The sequence below is a fragment of the Vulpes vulpes genome, chromosome 4 (genome assembly GCF_048418805.1).
Source record: "Vulpes vulpes isolate BD-2025 chromosome 4, VulVul3, whole genome shotgun sequence".
NCBI lineage: Eukaryota > Metazoa > Chordata > Mammalia > Carnivora > Canidae > Vulpes > Vulpes vulpes.
Window position 1 is genome coordinate 63,951,794 of NC_132783.1, and position 24,237 is coordinate 63,976,030.

Genomic DNA, 24,237 nt, shown 5'->3' on the forward strand with positions numbered 1-24,237 from the left:
TTCCATGTGGGGCTCCCTGCATGGAGCCTGCTTCTCCCTCTGCCTGTGTCTCTGCCTCTCTCTCTCTCTCTCTCTCTCTCTCTCTCTCGAATAAATAAATGAAATCTTAAAAAGAAAAAAAAAGAAAAGAAAAGAAATGGTGCGTTGAGTCCTTTCCATATCACATAACTCTGACCTCATTTCCATCTTCACATCCTCTCTGACTCTCCATCTGCTTCCCTCTTGCACTTGAAAAAGTCCTTGTAATTACATTTGTCCACCTGGGCAATTCAGGATCATCTTCCTATTTTAAGGTCATCTGATTAGCAATCTTAATTTCATCTGCAACCTCCACTCCCCTTTGCCATATAACATACCATGTTTACAGTTCTGAGAATGAAGACATGGACATCTTTGGTGGGGGCATTATTCTGCCTATACATCTTATTCTGCTGAGCCTATTGGATCCTATGTCAGCCCTAATCTTTTCTCTACATGTTTTTAACTATGGCTATCCACACTGCTTTCATTAATCAGTCATCTGCTTTCTGTATTCCAGAATTTTTTTTTGAGATTTCTCATCCACTAGCAGAGCCCTTCCATTCTCAATGTTATTTTGATATTTTAGCCTTTTTATTCTCTCACTTTCCTTTTAGTATTCTCCCAAAGGGGAAAAAAAATCAACACTTATACTCAGTCTAGCATCTTAAAAAGGATGAATATTCTTTTTTTTTTTAATTTTTATTTATTTATGATAGTCACACAGAGAAAGAGAGAGGCAGAGACATAGACAGAGGGAGAAGCGGGCTCCATGCCCCAGGAGCCCGACATGGGATTCGATCCCGGGTCTCCAGGATCGCGCCCTGGGCCAAAGGCAGGCGCCAAACCGCTGCGCCACCCAGGGATCCCTCTTTTTTTTTCTAAAAGATTTATTTATTTTAGAGAAACAGAGAATGCAAGTGGGGGAGGGGCAGAGAGAGAGAGAGAGAGAGGGAGGGAGACAAGCACATTTCCTACTGAGCAGGGAGCCTGATGCAGGGCTCAATCCCAGGACCCTGAGATCATGACCTCTGCCAAAATCAAGAGTCGGATATTTGACTGAGCCACCCATGAAGAGGATGAATATTCTTCCTCTACCTTATTCTCACAGGGCTAGCAGAAAATTTGATCTTAGTCAGACTTGGGGCCACTTTACCAGCTTTTAGATTTAGGAGGTACCTGAGGTCATCTCATTTCTAGGCTTTGTAACACTATGGACAAGTTATTGTTAAAGCTAATAACAATAGCCTCAAAGTCTAGCACCTTTCTGCTTCCTTGTCATGGGGATGCTGCTATGAACATTTGTGCACAAGGTTTTACATGGATATATTTTTTAAGATTTTATTTATTTATTTTAGAGATAGAGAGATGAGGAGGGGAGAGCAGAGGGAGAGGGACAAGTAGACTGTGCTGAGCACATAGCCTGACAGGGAGCTGAATCTCACAACCCTGGGTTCATAACTTAAGTCAAAATCAAGAGTCAGACACTTAACTGACTAAGCAATCCAGGTGTCCCTGGATATGTTTTTCATTTCTCTTGGGTTTATGGACTGAATGTTTACGTCCTTGAAAAATTCATATGGAAGGGACAGGGGATGTCCAGGCCATCCTCTAAAATCTTGCTCATCCCCTGGAACACTAGCAACAATTATGGGAACTCCTGGCTTTTGTTCCCCTTCCAGAATCTCTCCTCTCTTTTCTTTTCTCTTTGCCTTAAAGTCACTGTTCCGTTTTTCTGTGGCCCTCTTCCAGGATACCTAGCCTGACTCCCTCCACAGACTCAGGCTTCAGGAAAATTAATTCAGAAAAGGAAGTATCTTGCAAGAAGTTTCTTTTAGTTTGATAATCATAATACTTCCCTGAGCCAAGAAAGCACAAAATGGCCTGGCTACCTTTCTGGAATTAAGGATGGGAAAAAGAGAGGCAGAACAACACAAATATCTCAAAAAAAGTATTTTGCTTAGTAAAAATAGTTGGATATTATCAAATTCGATTACCAGAAAGTAAAGCAAATTTTATTTTATTTTATTTTATTTTATTTTATTTTATTTTATTCATGAGAGACACAGACAGAGAGAGAGAGGCAGAGACACAGGCAGAGGGAGAAGCAGGCTCACAGGGAGCCAGATGCGTGATTCCAGGAGCCCAATGCGGGACTCCATCCTGGATCCTGGGATCATGACCTGAGCCGAAGGCAGGCGCCCAACTGCTGAGCCACTCAGGTGTCCCAAAGCAAAGAATTTTAGTATGAAATTTGTTGGCAGGTACTATTGACGTTTCATCAGCTTATTTATTTCTCCATTTGATTAATGAAACCAACTGGTCTTTTTTCTTCATTGTGTGTTATACAGACATTAAAGTCTTTTAAAAAATTTAGAACTCTTGAATATAAGCTGTAAGTTATGGCCTAATTCTTTTTTTTTTTTTTAATTTTTATTGGTGTTCAATTTACCAACATACAGAAAAACAGCCAGTGCTCATCCCGTCAAGTGTCCACCTCAGTGCCCGTCACCCATTCCCCTCCAACACCCGCCCTCCTCCCCTTCCACCACCCCTAGTTCGTTTCCCCGAGTTAGGAGTCTTTATGTTCTGTCTCCCTTCCTGATATTTCCCAACATTTCTTTTCCCTTCCTTTATATTCCCTTTCACTATTATTTATATTCCCCAAATGAATGAGAACATACACTGTTTGTCCTTCTCCGATTGACTTATTTCACTCAGCATAATACCCTCCAGTTCCATCCACGTTGAAGCAAATGGTGGGTATTTGTCGTTTCTAATTGCTGAGTAATATTCCATTGTATACATAAACCAGATCTTCTTTATCCATTCATCTTTCGATGGACACCGAGGCTCCTTCCACAGTTTGGCTATTGTGTATGGCCTAATTCTTAAGCATAGTATTAAGTCTCATTATGTATTTCAGCATTTTGCTAATTAATTCCAATAATTTTATTGCTGTTATTGTGGTAATACATAATTATTTATAATATTTCATTATAACTCTATTTGCTATTAATAGTACGATGTGATATGGATCAATAACACTTCTCTATTGGTAAAAAAAAGTTTTTTGCTGGAACACCTGGGTGGCTCAGCGGTTAAGTATCTGCCTTCGGCCTGGGGTGTGATCCTGGAGTCCTGGGATCGAGTCCTGCATTGGGCTCCCTGCATGGAGCCAGCTTCTCCCTCTGCCTGTGTCTCGGCCTCTCTCTCTCTCTCTGTGACTCTCATGAATAAATAAATAAAATCTGTAAAAGAAATAAATCAGGCCAGCCCCAGTGGCTCAGTGGTTTAGCGCCGCCTTCGGCCTGGGGTGTGATCCTGGAGACCCGGGATCGAGTTCCACGTCGGGTTCCCTGCATGGAGCCTGCTTCTCCCTCTGCCTGTGTCTCTGCCTCTCTCTCTCTCTCTATCTGTCATGAATGAGTAAAATCTTAAAAAAAAGAAATAAATCAATAAAATAAAAAAGAAAAAAAGTATTTTGCTAATACTTATAAGTATCTACATCTATATTCATATATCCTTATATAGATAGTTTTGCCACACTCATAGACTGTGATTTAATCAATTTATGTTGATGGACATTTGTTACTTCTGTCTATTATATGTAATGCTGTAGTAAATATATTTTTATATAGATTTTGTACACCTAAGGGGTTATATCTTAAGTATATGTTCCCTACTCAAAATGTAAAACAAGGTCACCATATGACTCAGCAATTCCACTTCTAGGATTTACCTGTTACTGTTGGCTTGAGCTGCCAACAAAATACCCTAAATCGAGTGACTTAGGGAAATAAACAAGTTTATTTTCTCAGTTCTGGAGGCTCAAGTCCAAGGTTAAGTTTCCAGCAAATTTGATTCCTGATGAGCACTTCTTTCCTGACTTGCAGATGGCTGTCTTCTCATTGTGTCCTCACATGACAGAGAGAGAGAGAAAATAGCTGTCTCTTGTCTAAGCTTCTTATAAGGACACCAATACTGTTGGATCAGGTCCCCACCTTTATGACCTCTTTTAAACATAATTACTTCCACAGATGCCCTATCTCCAAATACAGAAATATTGGAGGTTGAGGCTTCAAAATATGAGTTTTGGGTGGAACTTGACCACTTAATCCATAACATTACCCAAAGGAAATGAAAAAAATACGTCTACACAAAAACTTATATGCAAATGTCCATAGCGACATTATTCATAATAGTTAAAAAGTACGAGCAACCAAAATGCCCATCAGCTGACACATGGATAAACAAAATGTGGTCTATCCATGCAATGGACCATTATTAAGACTAAAAAAGAAATGAAGTTGTGATACAACAAGGATTAACCTTCAAAACACCATGCTAAGTGAAAGAAGCCAGACACAAAACACCACATGTTGTATGATTCCACTTATATGAAGTGTCCAGGATAGGTGAATCTATAGAGACAGAAGATATATTAGTAGCTGCCTAGGGTGGGGGCTGGGAGGTGAAGTAGGGGGTATGGGGAATGAATGCTAATGTCAATAGGGTTTCTTTTAGAGGAAGCAAAAATGTTCCAACATTAGATTGTGGTGATGGTTACATAACTCCATGAATATAATAAAATCCACTGAATTGTATAGTTCAAAAGAATTGTATGGCATGTGAATCAATAAAGCAGTTTCAAAAAATATATATATTCCTGAAAGTGGAATGTCCAGGGATCAGTGCTGAACCCCTTCTTTATTTATACACTATCACTAGGTGAGGTCACTCAATCCAATGGTTTTATACATCATCTACATGTCAGTAACTCAAAGTTCAACTTCCAGCCTTGCTTGATCTTTCCTGGAAACTCTATCTTACCTTGTGCATGCAAATGTCTTCTTGACATCTCTTCTAGGATAGCTCATAGCCATCTCTAGTTGTTCCTTCCGTTTTCCTAAATCCAGTTTATGATACCACTATCTACTCAATTTATCTAAAATCTAGAGGTCAACCTTGATTCCTCTTTTCATTAACATGCCATCCATCAGTAACTCCTATCAACTCCACTTTCAAAATAATCCTAATTCAATCTCTTTATACTGTGTCCCCCACTCCCACCCTTGTTTTAAGTACCACTTAAAACAAGGGTGGAACACTCTAACACTGCCTTCGTGGGTCTCCTTATATCCTCTCCTAGCCCTCTATAAATTCATCTTCTACTCAGATGCCAGGATAATCTTCTATAAATAAAAGTTAAATGTAGTTACCCTTCTTCTTGAAACACTCCATTGGCTTCCCACTTGCACTTTCGTTAAAAGCTTAAATCCTGAGGCATCTAGCTGGCTCCATCAGTAGAGCATGCAACTCTTGACTTCAGGGTTGGAAGTTCAAGTCCCATGTTGTGTGTAAAAGATCACTGAAAAATAAAATCTTAAAGGGGCACCTGAGTGGGTCAGTTGATTCAGTGACTGACTCTTGATTTCAGCTCAAGTCATGATCAGGGCCATGGACTGTGAGATTGAGGCCCATGTCAGGCTCTGCACTCAGCACAGTGTCTACTTGTCTCTCTCTCCCTCTGTTTCTCTCCCCATTTGTGTTCCTGCTCTCTCTCTCTCAAATAAATAAATAAATAAATAAATAAATAAATAAATAAATAAATAAATAAAACCTTTAAAACATAAAATCTTAAGAAAAAAGCTAAAATCCTTATTGTGGTTTACAAAGCCCTACATAATCTGGCCCCTACATTCATTATCTTGTATGTATCAACAAAGCTCTTTCTCACCTGAAGATCTTCTGCTTTGACTGCTCTTCACCAGGATCAACGTATGGGTAATTTCTTGTCATTCAGAGTTCAGCTTAACTGCTACTTCCTCAGAGAAGTCTTACCTGAATACCTAATGTAAATAGCCAACTTTTTCTTTTTTTCTCTTTGGAGAGCGTGCACACACACAAGGAAGAGTACAAGTGGGGAGGAAGCATAGAAGGAGAGGGAGAATCTTTTTTTTTTTTTTTTTTTAAGATTTTATTATTCATGAGAGACACACAGAGAGAGGCAGAGAGATACAGGCAAAGGGAGAAGCAGGTTCTCCACGGGGAGATTGATGCAAGACTCTATCCCAGGACCCTGGGATCATGACCTGAGCCAGAGGCAGTTGCTCAACCACTAAGCCACCCAGGTGCCCCAGGGAGAATTTTAAGCAGACTCCATGCCCAGCAGGAGCCTGACTGGGGGAGCGGGGTGGTTGGGGCTTGATCTCAGGACTCTGAGATCATGATCTGAGCCAAAATCAAGAGTCAGATTAACCGACTGAGCCACCTAGGCACCCCAATAAGTAGCCAACTTAAAAAAATTATCTTATTGATAATATTTCTTGTTTACTGGTGCTTTCATTATTTGTAAGATTTTCAATATTTGAATAGATAATACATTCACACATTAAAAGTCAAAAGTAATAAATGGTTTAATGCGAAAAGTCTCTCTTGCTTCTCCTATTTCACAGTTTCTGTCCATTGGTTCCATACTAGGAATAATTTATGTAAATTATTTTATTTCATTCTTTTTCACACAATGGCAATTTACTATAACAGTCTCTTAAGCCATCTTGTGCCTTCTTGCTTTTCTCTTCTTATAGCATGGAGATCAGCCTACCTTAAGAACAAAGGGAATTCACTGAAGGGACCACCAGGTTCAGGTTCAGGACATACCTAATAACAAGAACCAGAAAATAACAGTACTATTAGTCATTTGGTCAGAGTCGGCTGCTAGATGAGTGGACACCCAAAAGTTTACTTCCACTGAAGAATCTCCCTGAAGGGGCACCTGGGATGCCTTAGTCGGTTAAGCATCTGACTTTTGATCTCAGTTCAGATCTGGAATTCACAGTCAAGAGTTCAAGCCCTGCAGTGGGCTCCATGCTGGGTGTCCAGTCTACTTGAAAAGAAAAGAAAGGAAAAGAAAAAAGAAGAATCTCCCTGCAAGCAGAATTCAACTGGCCAAAATGAGGGCACACATTATCCTTGGCTGTAGCAGGAGGACCCAGCAACCTCTGGGACCCTTTGGCTTCTGTTTGGGAAGGCAGGACACAGAGGCTATATACAGCTGTGGAGCAGAGACAGGATTAGGCAGAATAGGGTGAAAGTGTCACCATGCCGTGTGCCCTCCGCTAGCACTTTTCCAGAAAAGCCTCCATTTCCGTGATCCTGTTTCCTACAAGTAACAGAGGTTACTGTCTGTGCTCTGAAGGTTATAGCTGACAAACACACCTGTTTGTTGTTCTCCTTGGTTAAAGCCCTGAGTACAGGCTTTAAAGTAGAAATGTGCATAATGTCTATAGGTAGAGGAGAATGAAATAGGTGGGCTTAGGTTAAGTAAACGTATGGTGATGGGGGACGCCCGGGTGGCTCAGCGGTTAAACGTCTGCCTTTGGCTCAGGTCATGATCCTGTGATCCCAGGATCGAGTCCCTCATCAAGCTCCCTGCATGGAGCCTGCTTCTTCTCCCTCTGCCTGTGTCTCTGCCTCTCTCTCTGTGTCTCTCATGAATAAATAAAATCTTAAAAAAAAAAAAAAAAAGGTATGGTGGTAGGAGACAAGCCTGGAAGCGGATTATAGGGAGCTCTGACTGTGAAGCTAAAGTGTTTGTCCTAAGGGGCGTTGCATGGCTTAGGTGGTTAAGCATCTGCCTTTGGCTTAGGTCATGATCTTGGGGGTCAGGCTCCCTGCTCAGTGGGGAGTCTGCTTCTCTCTCTCTCCCTTTGCCCCTCTTCTCCCACTTCCCTGCTTGTGCTTTCTGCTCTCTCTTGTGCTCTCTCAAATAAAAATCTTTTTGAAAAAATAAAGTGTCCTGTAAGGATATAATTTTTGAGCAGACATAAAATGAAAGCAAATGATTAGATTAATTTGGCAGTTGTGTGCAACATGGGCTTTAAGAAGAGACGGGATTCCAAGAAAACAAGTTAGGTGACATGAATTGTCCATATATACTATGATGGTATTCTAAGCTGGGAAGAAATTATTGGTTTGATTGTTTGTTGTAGTAGTCACTTTGCTAAATGATACTCCTGTTGGAGGCATGATAAAGCCCAGTAAATTGCAATAAATTCTTCCAACAACTTCCTCATTAAATTGATAGCTATATGGGACCCGTGGTCCCAACAAATTGAGAATTTCTTGATATTAATGACATTCTTTGTGGTGCTGAAATCCTATCTTGGTTTCCCCTTTACTATCCACAGTTATATTCTTTCTAAGCCTTATAATACCGCTTAAACGGTATACATTTAATATCTTTAGTGCTAAGTCATTTAGTCAATGCTTTCCTTTTTTATTCATTTTCAATCCAGAGCTTTACAAACTTTAATTGGCCAAGTTTAGGATTCAATAAACTCAAGAAACTTTTAAAAATCATGTGTTCATGGGGCGCCTGGGTAGCTCAGTCAATTAAGCATCTAACTCTTGATTTCAGCTCAGGTCATGATCTCAGGGTTATGAGATAGAGCCCTGTGTCAGCTCCCCACTCACTAGAGAGTCTGTTTCTCTCCCTCTCCATTTACCCCTCCCACAGCTCCTACTTTCTGTCTCTAAAATAAATAAATCTTTAAAAAAAACTATATGTTCACTTCTGTTATCAAACCACAAATGCATTTTCATAAAACTTATTAGAAAATCTTTTGGTTTGTCTTGGGGCACCTGGGTGGCTCAGTCTGCTGAGCATCTGCCTTTGACTCAGGTCACTATCTCAGGGTCCTGGGATGGAGCCCTGCAATGGGCTCCCTGATCAGCGGGGAGTCTGCTTCTCCCTCTCCCTCTGCTGGTGCTTGCGTGTACTCTCTCTCATGCTCCCTCTCTTAAGTCTTTAAAAATAAGAAAATCTTTTAGTTTGTCTCTTGGAATTGCTTATTTGTTTCAAGGGACATATTATTATTGGTTTAAACAAACTGCTTCATTTTCAGTTTCCTTTACTTAGTTTTATATGTCCAATTCTTTATGGTTGACTTAATTTGTCGGCTTTTTTTTTTTTTTAATAATTTAAAAAATTTGTTTCTAATCTCTACATTCAACATGGGGCTCAAACTCATGACCCCGAGATCAAGAGTCAATCTGTCAGCTTTAATAAATCATTTCTTTCTTGTAAAACATTGACATCTGTTAAAAAAAATAACTTATTACAATTAACTCTCTTTAAAGGTTTTACTTTCCAGGTGTTTAGTCATATTTTATAATTTCTGTTAAGTGACTTTACAAAGTTTTGGTAAGATATACAAATCACTTTTGCAGCTCACTAATAAATCTCCCGTTATTCATTTAACCAATTCTCAGATCTTCAGATACAATGACTCTTGGTTTAGGCTCAGGTCATGATCTCAAGATCAGGGGATCGAGGCCCTTGTTGGTCTCTGCGCTCAGCATGGAGTCCACTTGGGATTCTCTCTCCATCCTCTCTCCCCAACTAAAATTAAAAAAATACAATAAAATCTTAAAAAAAAAAAAAGAATGCACATAATACAGCAACTAGTGCTACAAAGGTTTCCCAGACATCTCCATGAAAAGATGCCCATTAATCAATGGTCATAAAACATTCTACACAATTAAGTTGAACTCATGGGTTAATATTGAAACTTACATTACTTACACTTACTAACATTAACATAACTTACATTACTAACACTATTGCTTATTACACTACTATATATTTTACTAGCTAGTATATAGTAAAAATAAGCTGTACTAGTTAAGGTCCAGTATACTCAATCACATAAAATGTGAAGTTGCCTTACTGTAAGATTAATGAAATAACCAGAAGTCTGTAATAGCCAGCTGGAGGTGTGTGTGTGTATGTCTGTGTGTGCACGTGCACGGGGAGGGGGGGGGGGCGGGGGTCGAGAAGCCGAATGCCAACTGCATTTTATCTGAATTCACATTATTGTGGGGTCCATTATGATGATTCGTTTTCTGTATTGTAACCACCAAATATCAGCAAGTTTTTGGTTTTTTAAAGATTTAATCTATTTATTATTTTTATTTATTTTTTAAAAGACTTTATTTATTCATGAGAGACACAGAGACAGAGAGAGGCAGAGACACAGGCAGATGGAGAAGCAGGCTCCTTCACATCAGCAGGTAGCCTGATGTGGTACTCGCACCAAACCGCTGAGCCACCCACAGATCCCCAGATTTTATCTATTTATTTGACTGAGCACACAAGCAGGGGGAGTGCATGCAGAAGCAGAGAGAGAAGCAGGCCTCCCATCCAGCAGGGAAGTCGATGTGGGGCTCAATCCCAGGAGCCTGGGATTACCACCTGAGCTGGAGGCAGACATCTAATCAACTGATCCACCCAGGCATCCCAACAAAGCTTGTTCTGACAGGGAAAATGCAAAGTAGGGAGTCAGGCAAGAGACATTTCAAAGGACAAATCTATAGGACTTGGGAGGACTGGAGAGATGGAGGAGATGGGGGTAAATAAAATCCACATTCCTGGATCACTTGAAGTATAAAGATTGTGACAGAAAATGCAGCAGTAAAGTGGTTTCATTTCATTGCCTGGATTGGTAAAGGGATAGGAATGGAAATATAGGTTGGTTTTAATTATGTTACTGGAAGGTGATGATGGAAAGATCAAGTGACTAGGCAGTTATAGGACTTGAATTTGAGGTCAGGCTTCAGATAAAAATGGTAATCACGGACAAAACAGTAAGCAGTCTACGAACTGCTCAGAAGCGAACAAAACGTTGAATAAGAATTTAAGAAAAAATTAAGAGGTAGAAACACATTAACACAAAAACTAACATTTGAAGTTTATGGTATCTTTTCACATTTGTTATTTTAATGGAACCCTTGAGGGGTTCCATCCTTGAGGGAACCCCCATCCTTGAGGGGTGGGGGAGATTAGTTTCAAGTAGATTTATTCATTCATAAATATTTATTAAGTGCTTCTGGGAATACAAGGGTGATTAAGTAACAGTCCTTGCCCTTAATGGGTTTCCAATCCAATGGGAGAGGCAGACAAGTAAATAATTAGGGGCCCTGATTCTAGTACTAACAATGCGGTTTAATAATTGGCTATTTATTTACTAGTCTCCATCCCAGAAAAATCACAAAGGTAAGGAATAGTGTCTTTATCACTCTTGTTATCTCCAAAGCCTAGCAAAGAATCTAGCATATAGGCATCCAGGAAATAGTAACGAATAAATGATAATAATTTCATTGAAATATTGAACAATTACATGGTTTTCCTTCTGTATTGACAAACTGTGATGATAGCTCCAGTGAAAAATAATAACAAATCAAATGAAAATAGGTCTCAGCAATGATGAACACAATTTTATGGCAGAGCTTAATTAAACCGTGTGGTGAGTGTGAAACATTAGGAAACATGGTTAATTATGGTGGGTTGGAGATCAGATTTTGGAAAGCCTTATATGTTATGCCAAGGGATTTATACAGGTGGCTGTACTGAAGATTCAAAGAGAATGTAAGAGGGACACTCAGGTGGCTCAGTTAAGTGTCTTGCTCTTGGTTTCAGCTCAGATGATGACCTCACGGGGTGTGAAACTGAGCCCAGTGTTGGACTCTGCCCAAGCTGAGTGTGGAGTCTGTTTCAGATTCTCTCTCCCTCTCCCGCTCCATCTGCTTCTCCTTGTTCACATGGTCTCTAACAGATAAAATCTGAAAAAACAAACAAACCTGGGGCACTGGGTGGCTAAATCAGTTAAGCATCTGCCTTCAGCTCAGGTCATGATCTCAGGGTCCTGGGATTGGGCCCTATGTTGGGGTTCCCTCTCTCGTTGCCCTCCCTCCCATTCCCTCCACCCCCCTCCCCACTCATGCTCTCTCTCGAATACATAATAAAATCCTTAAATAAATAATTCCTTCTTAAAAAAAAAAAACAGCAAATGTAAGACATGAGAATGATAATCAAAATTATGCTTTGGAAAGACCACTTTGGTTGGAGTGTATGGGATTACAATAGACGAGTGCTTTCCAAACTTTTAAACACATTTAAGTGTGCATATAGGAGGCCAGCTGTACAGAACAACGCGCTTAACTTTTTTTAAGGTCCCAGCTGTGCTCAGCAAATGCTTGAAGAAAACAAATCACTGGGTACCTAAGAAGTACTTCATATACGTACATTTCCTTCCCCTTTTCCTTTCTCTGAATACACTGATTTAAAAAAGAGCCAATGGATAGATCTTGAGGACATAAGGCAGGGGCTGAACAGACCCCCAAGAGGCAGAAAGGGAGGGAATCAAGAACAGGAGGGCTTGCTTGGCAGAGGGCATGAGGACAAACAACTTTTCTCGAGATGGAAAGCAGACAATTTGAAGACAGACCTAAGAAATAGAGAGGAGGAAAATTTGCAGTTTCCATTAACTGGGAAGAGACTGGAAAAGAAGCAGGGGACATTAGATTGACAAATGTGCAATCTCCATCAGGATTAAACAATAAAATGGCTTAACTGAGGTCCTAACATATTAACTTGTGATGGTTGTTAACAGCATCTGGAAAGGCTCCCCAGCAGCTTTGAGGAAGGTGGGAGGAGCAAAGATGCAGGTGGTTGGAAGCATCCAGGACTGGCAACTGGCAGGATGAGAAGGGGCCTAAAGGAAGATGGAAAGTGATCTGAGAAAGCACTTGAAAGGCTTCCTGAAGTGAATAATTGTAGGGCACAGTTGAAGAAAGGAAGTTAGAAGATGAGTGGGGACGCCTGGGTGGCTCAGCAGTTGAACTTCTGCCTTCAGCTCAGGGGATGATCCCAGGGTCTGGGAATGAAGTCCCACATTGGGCTTCCTGTGAGAAACCTGCGTCTCCCTCTGCCTAAGTTTCTGTCTCCTCTCTCTCTCTGTGTGTCTCTCCTGAATAAGTAAAATCTTAAAAAAAAAAAAAAAAAAAAAAGAAGTTAACAGAGTGGAATAGAGAAGAGCTAATGGATTTAAAATCTTGCTGAAAGCGATTCATGGCAACCTGATTTAGCCTTTATTCTTTTGGCTTTGGCAAAGAAAAATTTTGAACCTCCATAGACTAGAAAATGTGAAAACATTTTAAAATTTAAAACAGGTTTTCTCTATGACAAAACCCAATTTACTTGTGTTCCAAGATATACCTTTTTACAAAAAAAAAAAAAAATTGCTGGAGTTTAAAACTAAGTAGATAAATTACTATATTTTATTAAACTTTTAACTACTCTTACATTGTTTTCCTTCTGTATTGACAAACTGTGATGACAGCTCAAGTGAAAAGAATAGATTTTTGATTAATGGATCAAATGATGCTTTTTGTAAAGTCCCCAATTCAAGGTCAAGCATTTCTGTCATCAACAAAGGCCAGATACAAATGACAAAGAATCATGAATAGTACCAGGCCAAACTTAATTTGATTAGGTAAGGAGCCTTCATCTTAAAGGTAAATATTTTGTCTATATAGTGTTAGATCTTCTTGAATAATCATTAAGCTTTTAAGTAACAGATTCATAAACACAAAGTTCAAGTTTCCATAATGCAGCATAAATACCCATGATTTTAAGTTTTCTTTATATCAATTAAAATGGAAGATTCAAATGACTTTAAAAGCTAGTAAATGGAATCAACTTTTCAAAAATTTAGGTTGAGGGCTTCAGTGATAATCTCTCATACAAGGACATGGTGATTAGTTCTGATTTAATATAATAGAACCACTCAAGCAGAATGCAAGGTTTCTGGAAAAGTTTCATTTTGAGAGGTCAGCAACACTTCTAAATGAAGGAATCAGGGTGATTGTTTTTATCTCCCTTACCTCTTATTGCCACAGATGGTTCCAGGGGTTTGGAGGTGGAAATTACACAAAAGGGATAGAGAGTCAGGGTTAAAGGACTATAAAGCTAATTAGTGCCTGATAGCATAGCTTTGACTACTTTTCAGTCAGTCACTAGCTCTCAGGTTAACGCTTTTCATTCCTTTAATCACAGAGATTAAAGATACCTACTTCCCTTTCCATTCAAGCACCAACTGCCTTCAAGGGGGAGTGGTGACGTGAATGGCAAGGAAAAGAGTATTTCCCTCTGCTTTTGTACTTAAGCAAAAGCTCCTTGCAAACAGCTCTTTTATGATTTTTACTACTGATAGGAAAATATAAAAAAGCTTAAATAAAGGCTCCTTCCTAGAATACTTTTTCCATGTACTTTTTTTTCCCCCTTCCTAAATGGAAAGACAATGCTGTATCCAGATAGTAATGTTTTGGGTCACAGATTAAAAGGAAAAAAAAGAATGAATTTGGGCTAGCATATAAATTTCATTAAGTGGAGACTCCTTGGTTAAAGAGCAAAATTTGCTGGGCAGGGAGGAAGAAAAAAAGGAAGGGGGTAAGAAAAAGGACCCCCTTTGCTTAATGCTTACCATAGTCAGCTTTTTCATGGAAGACTTTAGTGAGGGAGTTTCCAAGAGGAGACTGAGATATTCTAAGTAGCAACATTTAGGAAGAAAGAGGAGGTCCAGTGGTCTCTGGGCTAGCTAGCTACAGAAACTGGCCCCAAGGAGTCACTGGCTGGAACTGGGGTAGACAAATGAGGAACTGCCCACACAGTACAGTTAGGAAGTATTTGGATAAAAATTCCTGGAAGCTGAAGTCTTCTTTCTTTATTGACGGAATCAACAGAACGTTTGTGGCAGTTGTCCATAAGGTCCAAACACAGCACATTCTGACATTCAAATAAAACCTATTTAAATGTGGTTCCTTTTGATTCCTTCAACTTTGTACTATGATTATCTGTGCAAAGGGGTTATAAATTGAAATAACCTCACTCACATCACCCCTATCCACTTTCTGGAGACTGACAGCTTGGTCCAAGTTGTTAAAAAAGCGATAGGCTAAAAGACAAGAAAATAGTCAACTACAATAAGCTACCAGGCCTAATCAAGAATGGCTTATTATTCATTTTCTTCTTTGAACGTTTTGCTTAAGTGCTTTATTAAAGCTACGAGCTCAGGGTTTCCACCACGTGCATCAATTTGTTTATAGGCTTTAGATTCAAGCTCTTTAAGAGTACTCCGGGTATATTCAAAAGAACCTACATTCTCAAGATAATGTACACAGTATTTTTTAATATCTATATTTTCGGTTCTCTGGCGCAAGATATTCTGCACCTGGGTGCTTTCAGGTCTCGACCAAATAGCATGAATAGTAGGGAATGAGAACTTTCCCTCTGTTAGATCTTCACAAAAGCTTTTGTTTTCACTGTATTCTTTGGAGTGTAGATTAGCATAATCATCCCTAATTTGGAAAAAGAGCCCAAGTGTATTAAGTAGTGGCTTCAGATCTTCTTTGTAATCAGAGAACAACTGCATGAGACCTACTGCTAATCCAAATAGTCCACCTGTCTTTTGCAGCACCATAGCTTTATATTCTTCTTCAGTGGGACAAGTGTAATTATCCCTCCAATAAATGTCTAGACCTTGTCCCTGATGGAGTTCCAAAAGCTGGTGGGTAAAAAGCTTCACTGCATCTGGGTGGTCAAGGGTTAAGACTTTCTGTAGGCCAAGAAAATATACATAATTGGCAGAATTGATGACAGATGGAATTCCATAGATGCTGTGTGCCACTGGAAAGCCACGTCGAAGTTTTGAGTTGTCTTCAATATCATCGATGAGCAAACTGGCATTATGCAACATTTCTGTCACTTCAATGATAATCTAACAAAAAAGACAATGACAGTTTCATTTTATTTGAGGTATTCAAAACACTAGTATTTAATTAACGTTATGAGAGTCTTGGATTCCTTAGTTTTTACAGTGAGTAATTATATAGCAATCTCAATATAAAATAATACATTTATCAGCATTAAACTCAATTAAGAGCAAGAAGTATTTTATGTGACACCTATTAATTCGTTAGGGATTAAGAACAAGGTTAGATTTGGCTAAATACCTGTAGCTTATCTTCTGGAACTTTTAGCCAATGATTAAATGCCTGTGAAAGTTTGGTTCTCACTTGTTTACCTAAAATTAAAGAATAAAATTTGGCAATAAAATTAGTATTTCAGCTATAAAAAACATTTAGAAACTTCCTGGAAAGCTGTTCAGACTTGAATCCAGCCCCATCCCTGCTGGGTTCCTATTGCCCCCTCTGCCTTCATATTCTAAAAGCTCACAGTCTTTTAAAATTAGGGCAAAGAAAAAAAAAATTAGGGCAAAAGAGATTCTAAAGTATTCAAATGGCTACTAGTAAGCCATTCCTTTCATCTTAACTTGTATCAACAATTTTGGAATGAAATAGCATTTTAGGAATTATGATCTAATTCATTCCTTTTTTGAAAAATAAGCCAGTCTTGTTAGTGGCAGTTAATTAGCACTCCTTTTCAGAGAACTATAGACATTTCTAACGAAATATAATTTGCTATTGCATTCAATAAAATCTCATTAAATTACCTCTTAAAATTATCTACAATTCCTTTAAATTAAGGTTTTAAAGATTGTACAGCTCTGCCTCTTTCCTATCAAAAAATGAGATGACCATTCCCTGAAGTATTCCCTTTTAGCATCCCAACTTAGCCAAAAGTTAATTTTGACTTAGTTTTTCAATTTCATCATTTTCTTACATGGAAAGCTCAAGAGGTCTTTGGGTAGTAGTAATCAATAGAAGTCATTTTAGCCCACATATAAAGAAATGGTAGATAAAAACCCCAACCAGTTCATTTAATAACATTCTACAAGCTTCCTGCTAGAGTGAATGCATAGTAACACCCTAATTTCAGATGAGGTTTCAGAAAAAAAGTTACATAAAAAGTTTAAGTGAACAAAAACAGTATTTTCTAAGACCTACATTTTCCCAGCACCAATCACCCAAGCAAATGAATACTCATTTTCATCACATGTCCAAATGAAAGAAAGTTGTATTTTTCTGTGAGAAGTCTAAAAGGGAAGGATCTCTTAGGGTTCAAGAAGCAGTATATTCTGTCTACTAACTTTTAAGGTAAGCAATGGTCTCGGTAGCAGCTACGTACTTTATACTTTCTATCTACTTTCTAGTTTAATAAAAGCCAATATGAGCTATTCTTAAAATGCACAACTATGCAACATAACCCATATTGCTTTAAAACACAAGTTGAAAAGATGGACAGACAGAAAGAACGTGGAACCACATTTCCCCTTTCACTTTAGAATATACATAAAAAAAAAAGCACAATAAATGGCTTAACTTACAGGTAATGCAGTTGTGCTTTATTTTTTTATTTTTTATTTTTTTAAAACTTTATTTATTTATGATAGTCACAGAGAGAGAGAGAGAGAGGCAGAGACGCAGGCGGAGGAAGAAGCAGGCTCCATGCACTGGGAGCCTGATGTGGGATTCAATCCTGGGTCTCCAGGATCGCGCCCCGGGCCAAAGGCAGGCGCCAAACCGCTGCGCCACCCAGGGATCCCTGCAGTTGTGCTTTAATATTTTTTTCCTTTCACCAGATTCTGGGGTCTGGGTTGATACTTTTAAGGCCCCAAATAGTTTCTAACAGGAGCTAGTCATAGAGATTCCTCAAAATTAAAAGAAACAAACAGTAATTACCTTTCCTCTTTATTCCTTTAAAAGATTTATTTTAGAGAGAGTGCACATGAGTGGGGGTAGGGGCACAGAGGGAGAGAGAGGGAGAAGCAGACTATGTTGAGTGCAGTGCAATGCAGGATTTGATCCCACAACCTGAGCCAAAATCAAGAGCCTGACAAAACCCAGAGCCACTCAGGTGCCTCCCAATTACCTTTCCTCTTTAAAAGACCTTAATATTATTATTTTTAAAGGCTTTATTAATTTATTCATGAGAGATATAGGCAGAGGGAGAAGCAGGCTCCATGCAGGGAGCCTGATGTGGGACTCGATCCCGCGTCTCCAGGAGACCTTAACATTATTGACTCTTGGCCTGAGGACCTACACTAGGGCAAATAAATAAAAGTCATTTGACTTCACAAATTTCAGAAAAATCCTAATATTAACAGTTAATTATTATAATCTTTCATTAGCAAGAGTAACTTTCCAACAGATCAAATGGTCTTACCCACCTTTAAAGTTACTTTAGAAATTCTAAAGTTCTCTGTGAAAAATAGCCTTATTATCCATAATGCTATTTCCTAATTCTTTTTTTAAAAAAAGAATATTTATTTTTTAGAGAGGGAGAGAATCTCAAGCAGACTCCTCATGGAGTCTGATGAGGACTTGATCTCACAACCCTGAGATTATGACCTGAGCTGAAATCATGAGCCAGATGCTTAACAGGTGCCCATTAAAAAAAAAAAAAAAAAAAAAAAATGTATTTAAATTCAAATTAGTTGACGTACACTGTATTACTAGTTTCTGGGGTAGAATTTAGTGATTCATCAGTTACATACAATGTCCAATGCTCATTACATCAAGTGCTCTCCTTAATGCCCATTATCCACTCAATTCCCCCACTCCTTATTTCTTTTAAAGATTTTTATTTATTTTTGAAATATTTTATTTATTCATTTGAAGGAAAAGAACATGAGCAGCTTGGGGGGTGGCGGTGGAGAGGCAGAGGGAGAGGGAGAAGCAGATTCCTTGCTGAGCATGATGAGCAGTGAGCTTGACAGGGGTCTTGATCTCAGGACCCGGAAATCATGACCTGAGCCAAAGGCAGATGCTTAACCGACTAAGCCACCGAGACACTCCAAAGATTTTTATTTTTAAAGTAATCTCTATACCCAATGTGGGGCCTGAACTTACAACAAGATCAAGAGACACATGATCCACTGACTGAGCCAGGTGCCCTACAGTTTTCTGTTTCTTTGGGAAAATCTTTTGAGGTTACGTTCTATCATGGATGAAAGATCATATTTGATTTTTTAAAAAGTGAGATAACTAATGAGAGTTTTAAATGTTATCTAATGGCTTAATGTTACCTATTTCAAGATAATGATTAAAAAAAGGTTACAGATGTAACATTTACAGAGGATTAAAAAATGTTCATTACACAGGTAAACATTATTGATAAAATGTAACTAGTCTTTGCTTTACACAGTAGCAGAACAGAGACACTCTTTAGACTCTTCACAGCACTGACAGCTGACATGTTTTACCACAGCCCAGTTCTAGCCAGTATCTGCAAACTTGTTACAAAACAAGTCCAACAACAGATGGGTAGAATGTAGGAGAAACATCACCATGTTTCTCAGTGGGAGACCCTGAAATAAGTGTAGTTACACTTACCACTAAATATCACTCAGAAGGGGTCTCTTGGCTTTTTTTTTTTTTTTTTTTTTTTTTTTACGGAACGGGACAGAGGGAGGGAAAGAGAATCTGCTCTAACCACCCTGAGATCATGACCTGAGCTGAAATCAAGAGTCAGATGCTTAACTGACTGAGCCACCCAGGTGCCTCTTGGCTTTTTCTTAAATATTAAATTGCAGGCAGCTTCCCTTTGCATTATTCATTCTTTTGTGTTTTTTGATTCTTCTTCTTCTTCTTTTTTTTTAAGATTATTTGAGAGAACATGCCTGAGTGTACAATGGGGGTGGGGGATCCGAGGGTGGGCAGAGACTAAGAGAGAGTGGACTCTCTGCTGAGCACATGGGGCTTGATCCCATGATCTGAGCTGAAGTTAGATGCTTAAACGACTGAACTGCCCAGGTGCCTCCCTGGATAACTTTTTGAGCTATACTTACAATCATTGTGCAGTTATATGTCAAAAAACAGCAGCATCATGCCAAGGGCAAGGCAGTCGAAGATGTCTGCCCTATCTGCCCTGCATGTAAGCAATAAAGAGGTGTACTATTTGTACACCTATTTGTAATGAATTTAAAAATAGTAACAGACTGACTAAAAGTTTTTTTAAAAAGTATGTCTTCTTTGTCCTTTGGCTCTTGAAGATTTCATCTTTAAGACGTTTGGATTTTAACTTGTAAGAAGGATTTTGTTTTATTTACTTATTTTTTGTCTCTGGAATCATCATAGTGAAAGCTAATTTATATCCAACAAATTTGGGATCCTCTTATATTGCTTCTGTTGTATTATGGAGTATCTTTATGCTGTCAACTATATTTCATTTAATAATCTTTGGTGAGTTATATCAGACAATATGGCTGAGTAGAATTTGAGTTGGGAGTAGACGGTTCCCCCCATTCTTTTGAAACACTGGCATTAGCACGTAGGTCTACCAGAATAGAAATGACACTAATCATGATGGCTTCCAAGATGTAGCTAGGAAGCTACTACTCTTCTGCCTATTTATCTTCTCCTGGCTTACAAACAGAAACACGTATTACCACTGAGGTGTGCTCATAAAGAAAGGTGTGCACTTTAGAATAGAAATGAAAGCGTTTATTGTGATTGAGTTGGGAACATCATTGGTCTATAGGTTACCTATCCTCTAGGCTAAATAGGTTTATATGGTTGTCAACTAACTTACCACCTTCTATATAATTTCTATAAGATCATTCTAATTTTTAAGTAACTGGTTTGTGAATGAATTTTTATTATGAGTACCCACACTTATATATATGAATTTTTATTTGCTGTTATAATTTTCTAAATCAAGTTACAAAAATACCAAAGAAAACATGCACATATACATGACTAGGCAGGTGTTACTGTAATAAGCCATGTTCAGGTGATCCATCTTGCTATAGGAGTAATGTGGACTATGTTTCCAAGTAATGTGACTTAGAGATGCATTACTATGTGGCTCTTAAAGGAACAAGTAGCCTAAAAAATGCAGTGTGTATGACAGCAGAGAATGTGGAAAGTAGAGTGAAGCTTTATGTTGTTACAACAATTGGCATAAAAACCTCTAATATCTAAATAATGGGTAATGTGTTTCATCCATAAAGAATAAAACCTCCAATGACGTACTCAAAAGTTTTTAGTATTTTTAGTTATATTGTACAATTGTATATTTTAATTTTGTTTTTAATTTATTTTTATTTTTGTTTATTTGACAGAGAGAGATAGGAGCAGCAGGCAGAGAGGGAGAAGCAGGCTCCTTGAGGAGCAGGGAGCCTGATGTGGGACTCAGAAGCGTCCTGGGACCATGACCTGAGCCAAAGGCAGATGCTTAACTAACTGAGCCACTCAGGCACCCCACATTGGAGATTTTTAAAAGGATGCTTAAAATGTCCCTTATAAGAACAAAAAAACTAAAACGTTCTATTTGTCATTTTTCTCATACGTATCACCTTAAAGAGGAAATCTTAAGAGCTGGTAAGTCTAATCTTTTCTGTCTGCTAGTGTTTGAATGACCACTACTTTATAACAAGACCCTATATGGACCATAACTAAACAGTTACCTGGTAACTGAAGTAAATACTTATAGGGTTCTAGAAGAATTCTTTGGACTGTTTCTTGAGTCTTCTCCATTGTTTTTAAATTTCAAAGCTGATAAGCTGATCTGTGAAAAAGGAGAAATATAATCTTATTAACTAAATTAACTTTGAGTTTCAAATGCAAAGGAATTTGTACCTCAAGGTAAAGTTTTTGTGCAGGCAGACTTTCAGTTTTGCTTTATATAAGAAAATTCTACATATATGAAATCTAGAAACAGGCTAAGTGAAAGAAGCCAGTCACAAAGGACCACAAATTATATTCCATTTATACAAAATGTTCAGTATAGGAAAATCTATAAAGACAGAAAGTAGATTGAGATTGCCTAGCATTGGGGCAGGAAGAATAGGGAGTACGAAGTTTCTTTTCGTAGGGATTAAAATATTCTAAAATTAGACTGTGGTGATGGTTGCACAACCCTGTGAATATACTAACATATGTACTTCAAATGGGTGAACTATATATGTTGATTACCTCTTATAAGGGAAAAAAAAAAAAAGGAAAATCTTCAAGTATTTCATTGGTCAAAGTTCACCTAGACTCTAAGTGATTTCCTTAGTTATAAAAGTTGTATTAAGCCTTTCTTATTTTACTCAACCATAAAAGCTTAAACTGTTGACATCAAATCACTGTCAAAACAAATCCAAAGAATTAGATCCTATTATTTAATTGATTACATAAATTAGTAAACATACTTTTTTCAGTGAGCATTAAGATGAATAAATTTTATATATTTAAAATATACAGCAAAAACTCCTCTCTCCTACTTTCTATAAAGAAATCAACCCATTTCAAAGATTCTAATTTAACATGTGCATTAACTTGAATGCAATTATCAAAAATATTACCCTGTATCTACACACACACACACACACACAGTATTTTCCTGTGATTTATTTATTTTTAAAGATTTTATTTATTTATTCATGAGAGACACAGAGAGAGGCAGAGACACAGGCAGAGGGAGAAGCAGGCTCCATGCACCGGGAGCCCGACGTGGGATTCGATCCCGGGTCTCCAGGATCGCGCCCTGGGCCAAAGGCAGGCGCCAAACCGCTGCGCCACCCAGGGATCCCCCTGTGTTTCAATTCTTAAGGCTTTTAAAAAATTACCGTAAGAACACTCACTTAACAAGTGAGTCAATTAATATTCCTTTCCTAGAGGATGTTTATATGTAAGTATTCTCAGTGGTGGGAAAACAGAGGAACCGCAATTTTTCTAGGTATTGAAAAGTAATGTTTTGTCTTAAGTCTAATGGGTTCTACAAACTGTGGCCTATGCCCTACCTGTTTTTTTGTTTTGTTTTTTTTTTTTTTTAAATGCAAAGGACTCTTATTTATTATAGCCGGAAATTTCAGCCATCAGATACTAGATTCAAATAAAAAGGCATTAGTGTTACACAAAATATACTAACTTATTTTTATTTAGATTGAATGACTACAGAATGGATCTGTGAGAGAGTCTGAAACTACTCCCTTTCAAAACAGGAAAACTGCCTTAAATTTGTTCACACAACTGACGGATGAATATTAATAAAAACAGATTGTCCCCTCTGTGTGGACTACTATTGAAATAATTGCCTGGTTGGGGCTCCCTGCATTTGCCCCTCTAATCCAGACCTCTATTCTTCAGCCAGGAATCTTTGCAAAATTCAGATCTGGCCCTATTTCCCTACCGATTGAGAACCCTGCGAAGACATCCCTTTGCCCTTAGGTAAGAACAAAGCTCCTTAAAGATCGGACGACTCTCCGGCTTTCTTCCCCCCCTTCAGTTCCTCACACGTTATCTTTTTATGAGGACGATGACGACGTTAGTTCTTCGAACTTTCAAAGTTCCCTCTAGATACCTGGCTTTCCAACATGCTATTTTCTCCGTCTGGAATGTTCTTTCCATAGTTAACTCATGCTAACTCACTCTTAGCGCGATTCTCACTTTACTTCCCTTAAGCCAAATCCCCTATTTTATTAAAGCATCACGTAACTATCCTTTGTATTACTCACCACTATTACCAATGTCACACTCGTGTGTCCACTTTACTTCCTGTCTGCACCGTTTTTTTACGTGGTAGGCACTCAACAAATTTGTGAACGACTGAATGAGCCAACGGAAACGCGCTAGAGGATGAAATCGGCATACGCTTTCACTATAAAAAGACAAAAATACCATGCAATTTCCCCCCTCCCCCACACCCCGGCAATGATCTGGTTTCAAAATTGCTAAACAGTGATATACAAACGTAAGCTTGGCTGTGAAACGCAGTGAATCCTTCCACGCAAACTTTGGGAGATGACAGAGCTGAAGAAAACTGCCCGAGATACAAGCAATAGATTTAAATAACTTCAAGGCAGATTTTTAAGAGACTTGGCAAAACCGCTTCAAGCGATTCTCCTACTCGTACGAAGCCCGCAGGGTCAGTGAGGTTCCGGCTTCCTCTCCGCTCAGATGCCCCCTTCCGCCGCACTGGATCACCTACCGCTCCTCCCCTTCTCTAGCAAGTACGGAAAATTCATACACAATCCGGTTCAGCATCCGGGTCCTCACCCTCCTTTCTTTCTTTCCTCTCGACCCCGCCTTCCAGCCTCCCCCGCCCTCATTTCCCATCCGGGTTCCCTCCCCCACCCCCCCCCCCCCAACGGCCGCCACCACAGCCGCTCACGGTTCAACGGTGATATCACAACTTCCGCGTTGCCGGTCCGGGAGTAGTAGTACCGAGCATCAACTGCCCACTTTATAGTTCTGACCAAGGCTCCGCCTGACGTCTACATGGGTCCCTCCCCTTGCTTCACCACAGAACTCTCCACCCTCCTCAGCCACCAGCGACACTGCATTACTCGATGCAAGAAAATGCGCCATCCCGGTCACACTGCGCAGGCGTCGTCGCCGCCTCCCCACTGCTTTGGCGCCCCGCCTCCTCTCCTTCCCCCTCGCTCCTCGGCCCACGCAGGCGCGGGGCATTGCGGGTCTTGCAGTTCT

The 24,237-nt window shown here is 39.0% G+C and overlaps 2 protein-coding genes across 6 annotated transcripts in view; both read right to left on the minus strand.

Annotated features, from left to right (window-relative positions):
* The window catches only part of TBCE (tubulin folding cofactor E), a 110,993-nt gene extending 86,864 nt beyond the window's left edge, over positions 1-24,129 (minus strand). The window contains exons 1-2 of one of the 3 annotated variants that reach the window (XM_072755928.1): positions 23,921-24,120; positions 23,265-23,378 (exon numbers count right to left, since the gene is read on the minus strand). The gene's annotated coding sequence lies outside the window, so the exon portion shown is untranslated. Of the gene's footprint in view, positions 1-6,625; positions 6,682-14,345; positions 14,483-23,264; positions 23,379-23,920 lie in introns of those variants that run through there. The other 2 variants (XM_072755929.1, XM_026008719.2) reach the window with 2 other exon arrangements.
* Positions 12,929-24,153, minus strand: GGPS1 (geranylgeranyl diphosphate synthase 1). Of its 3 annotated transcripts, XM_026008720.2 has the most exons (5): positions 23,921-23,946; positions 23,265-23,378; positions 21,231-21,331; positions 15,874-15,944; positions 12,929-15,638 (listed from the first exon to the last, which is right to left on the minus strand). In XM_026008720.2, exons 3-5 carry the CDS (start codon positions 21,298-21,300, stop codon positions 14,877-14,879), a joined length of 903 nt encoding a protein of 300 aa, XP_025864505.2. In that variant the 5' UTR covers positions 21,301-21,331; positions 23,265-23,378; positions 23,921-23,946; the 3' UTR covers positions 12,929-14,876. The 3 variants fall into 3 exon arrangements, with proteins under 3 accessions (XP_025864505.2, XP_072612037.1, XP_072612036.1); XM_072755936.1 differs by lacking the exon at positions 23,265-23,378 and having other exon boundaries at positions 14,571-15,638; positions 23,921-24,153; XM_072755935.1 differs by lacking the exons at positions 23,265-23,378; positions 23,921-23,946 and adding an exon at positions 23,501-23,815 and having other exon boundaries at positions 14,571-15,638.
* Between the last annotated feature and the right edge of the window lie 84 nt (positions 24,154-24,237).

Coding starts and splice junctions, on each gene's coding strand:
- GGPS1 (XM_026008720.2), bottom strand. CDS start 21,300: ATGGAGAAGACTCAAGAAACAGTCCAAAGAATTCTTCTAGAACCCTAT. Junction 15,945..21,230: donor GTATTTACTTCAGTTACCAG/GTAACTGTTTAG, acceptor CTTTAATTTTAG/GTAAACAAGTGAGAACCAAA. Junction 15,639..15,873: donor TTCCAGAAGATAAGCTACAG/GTATTTAGCCAA, acceptor CTTTTTTGTTAG/ATTATCATTGAAGTGACAGA.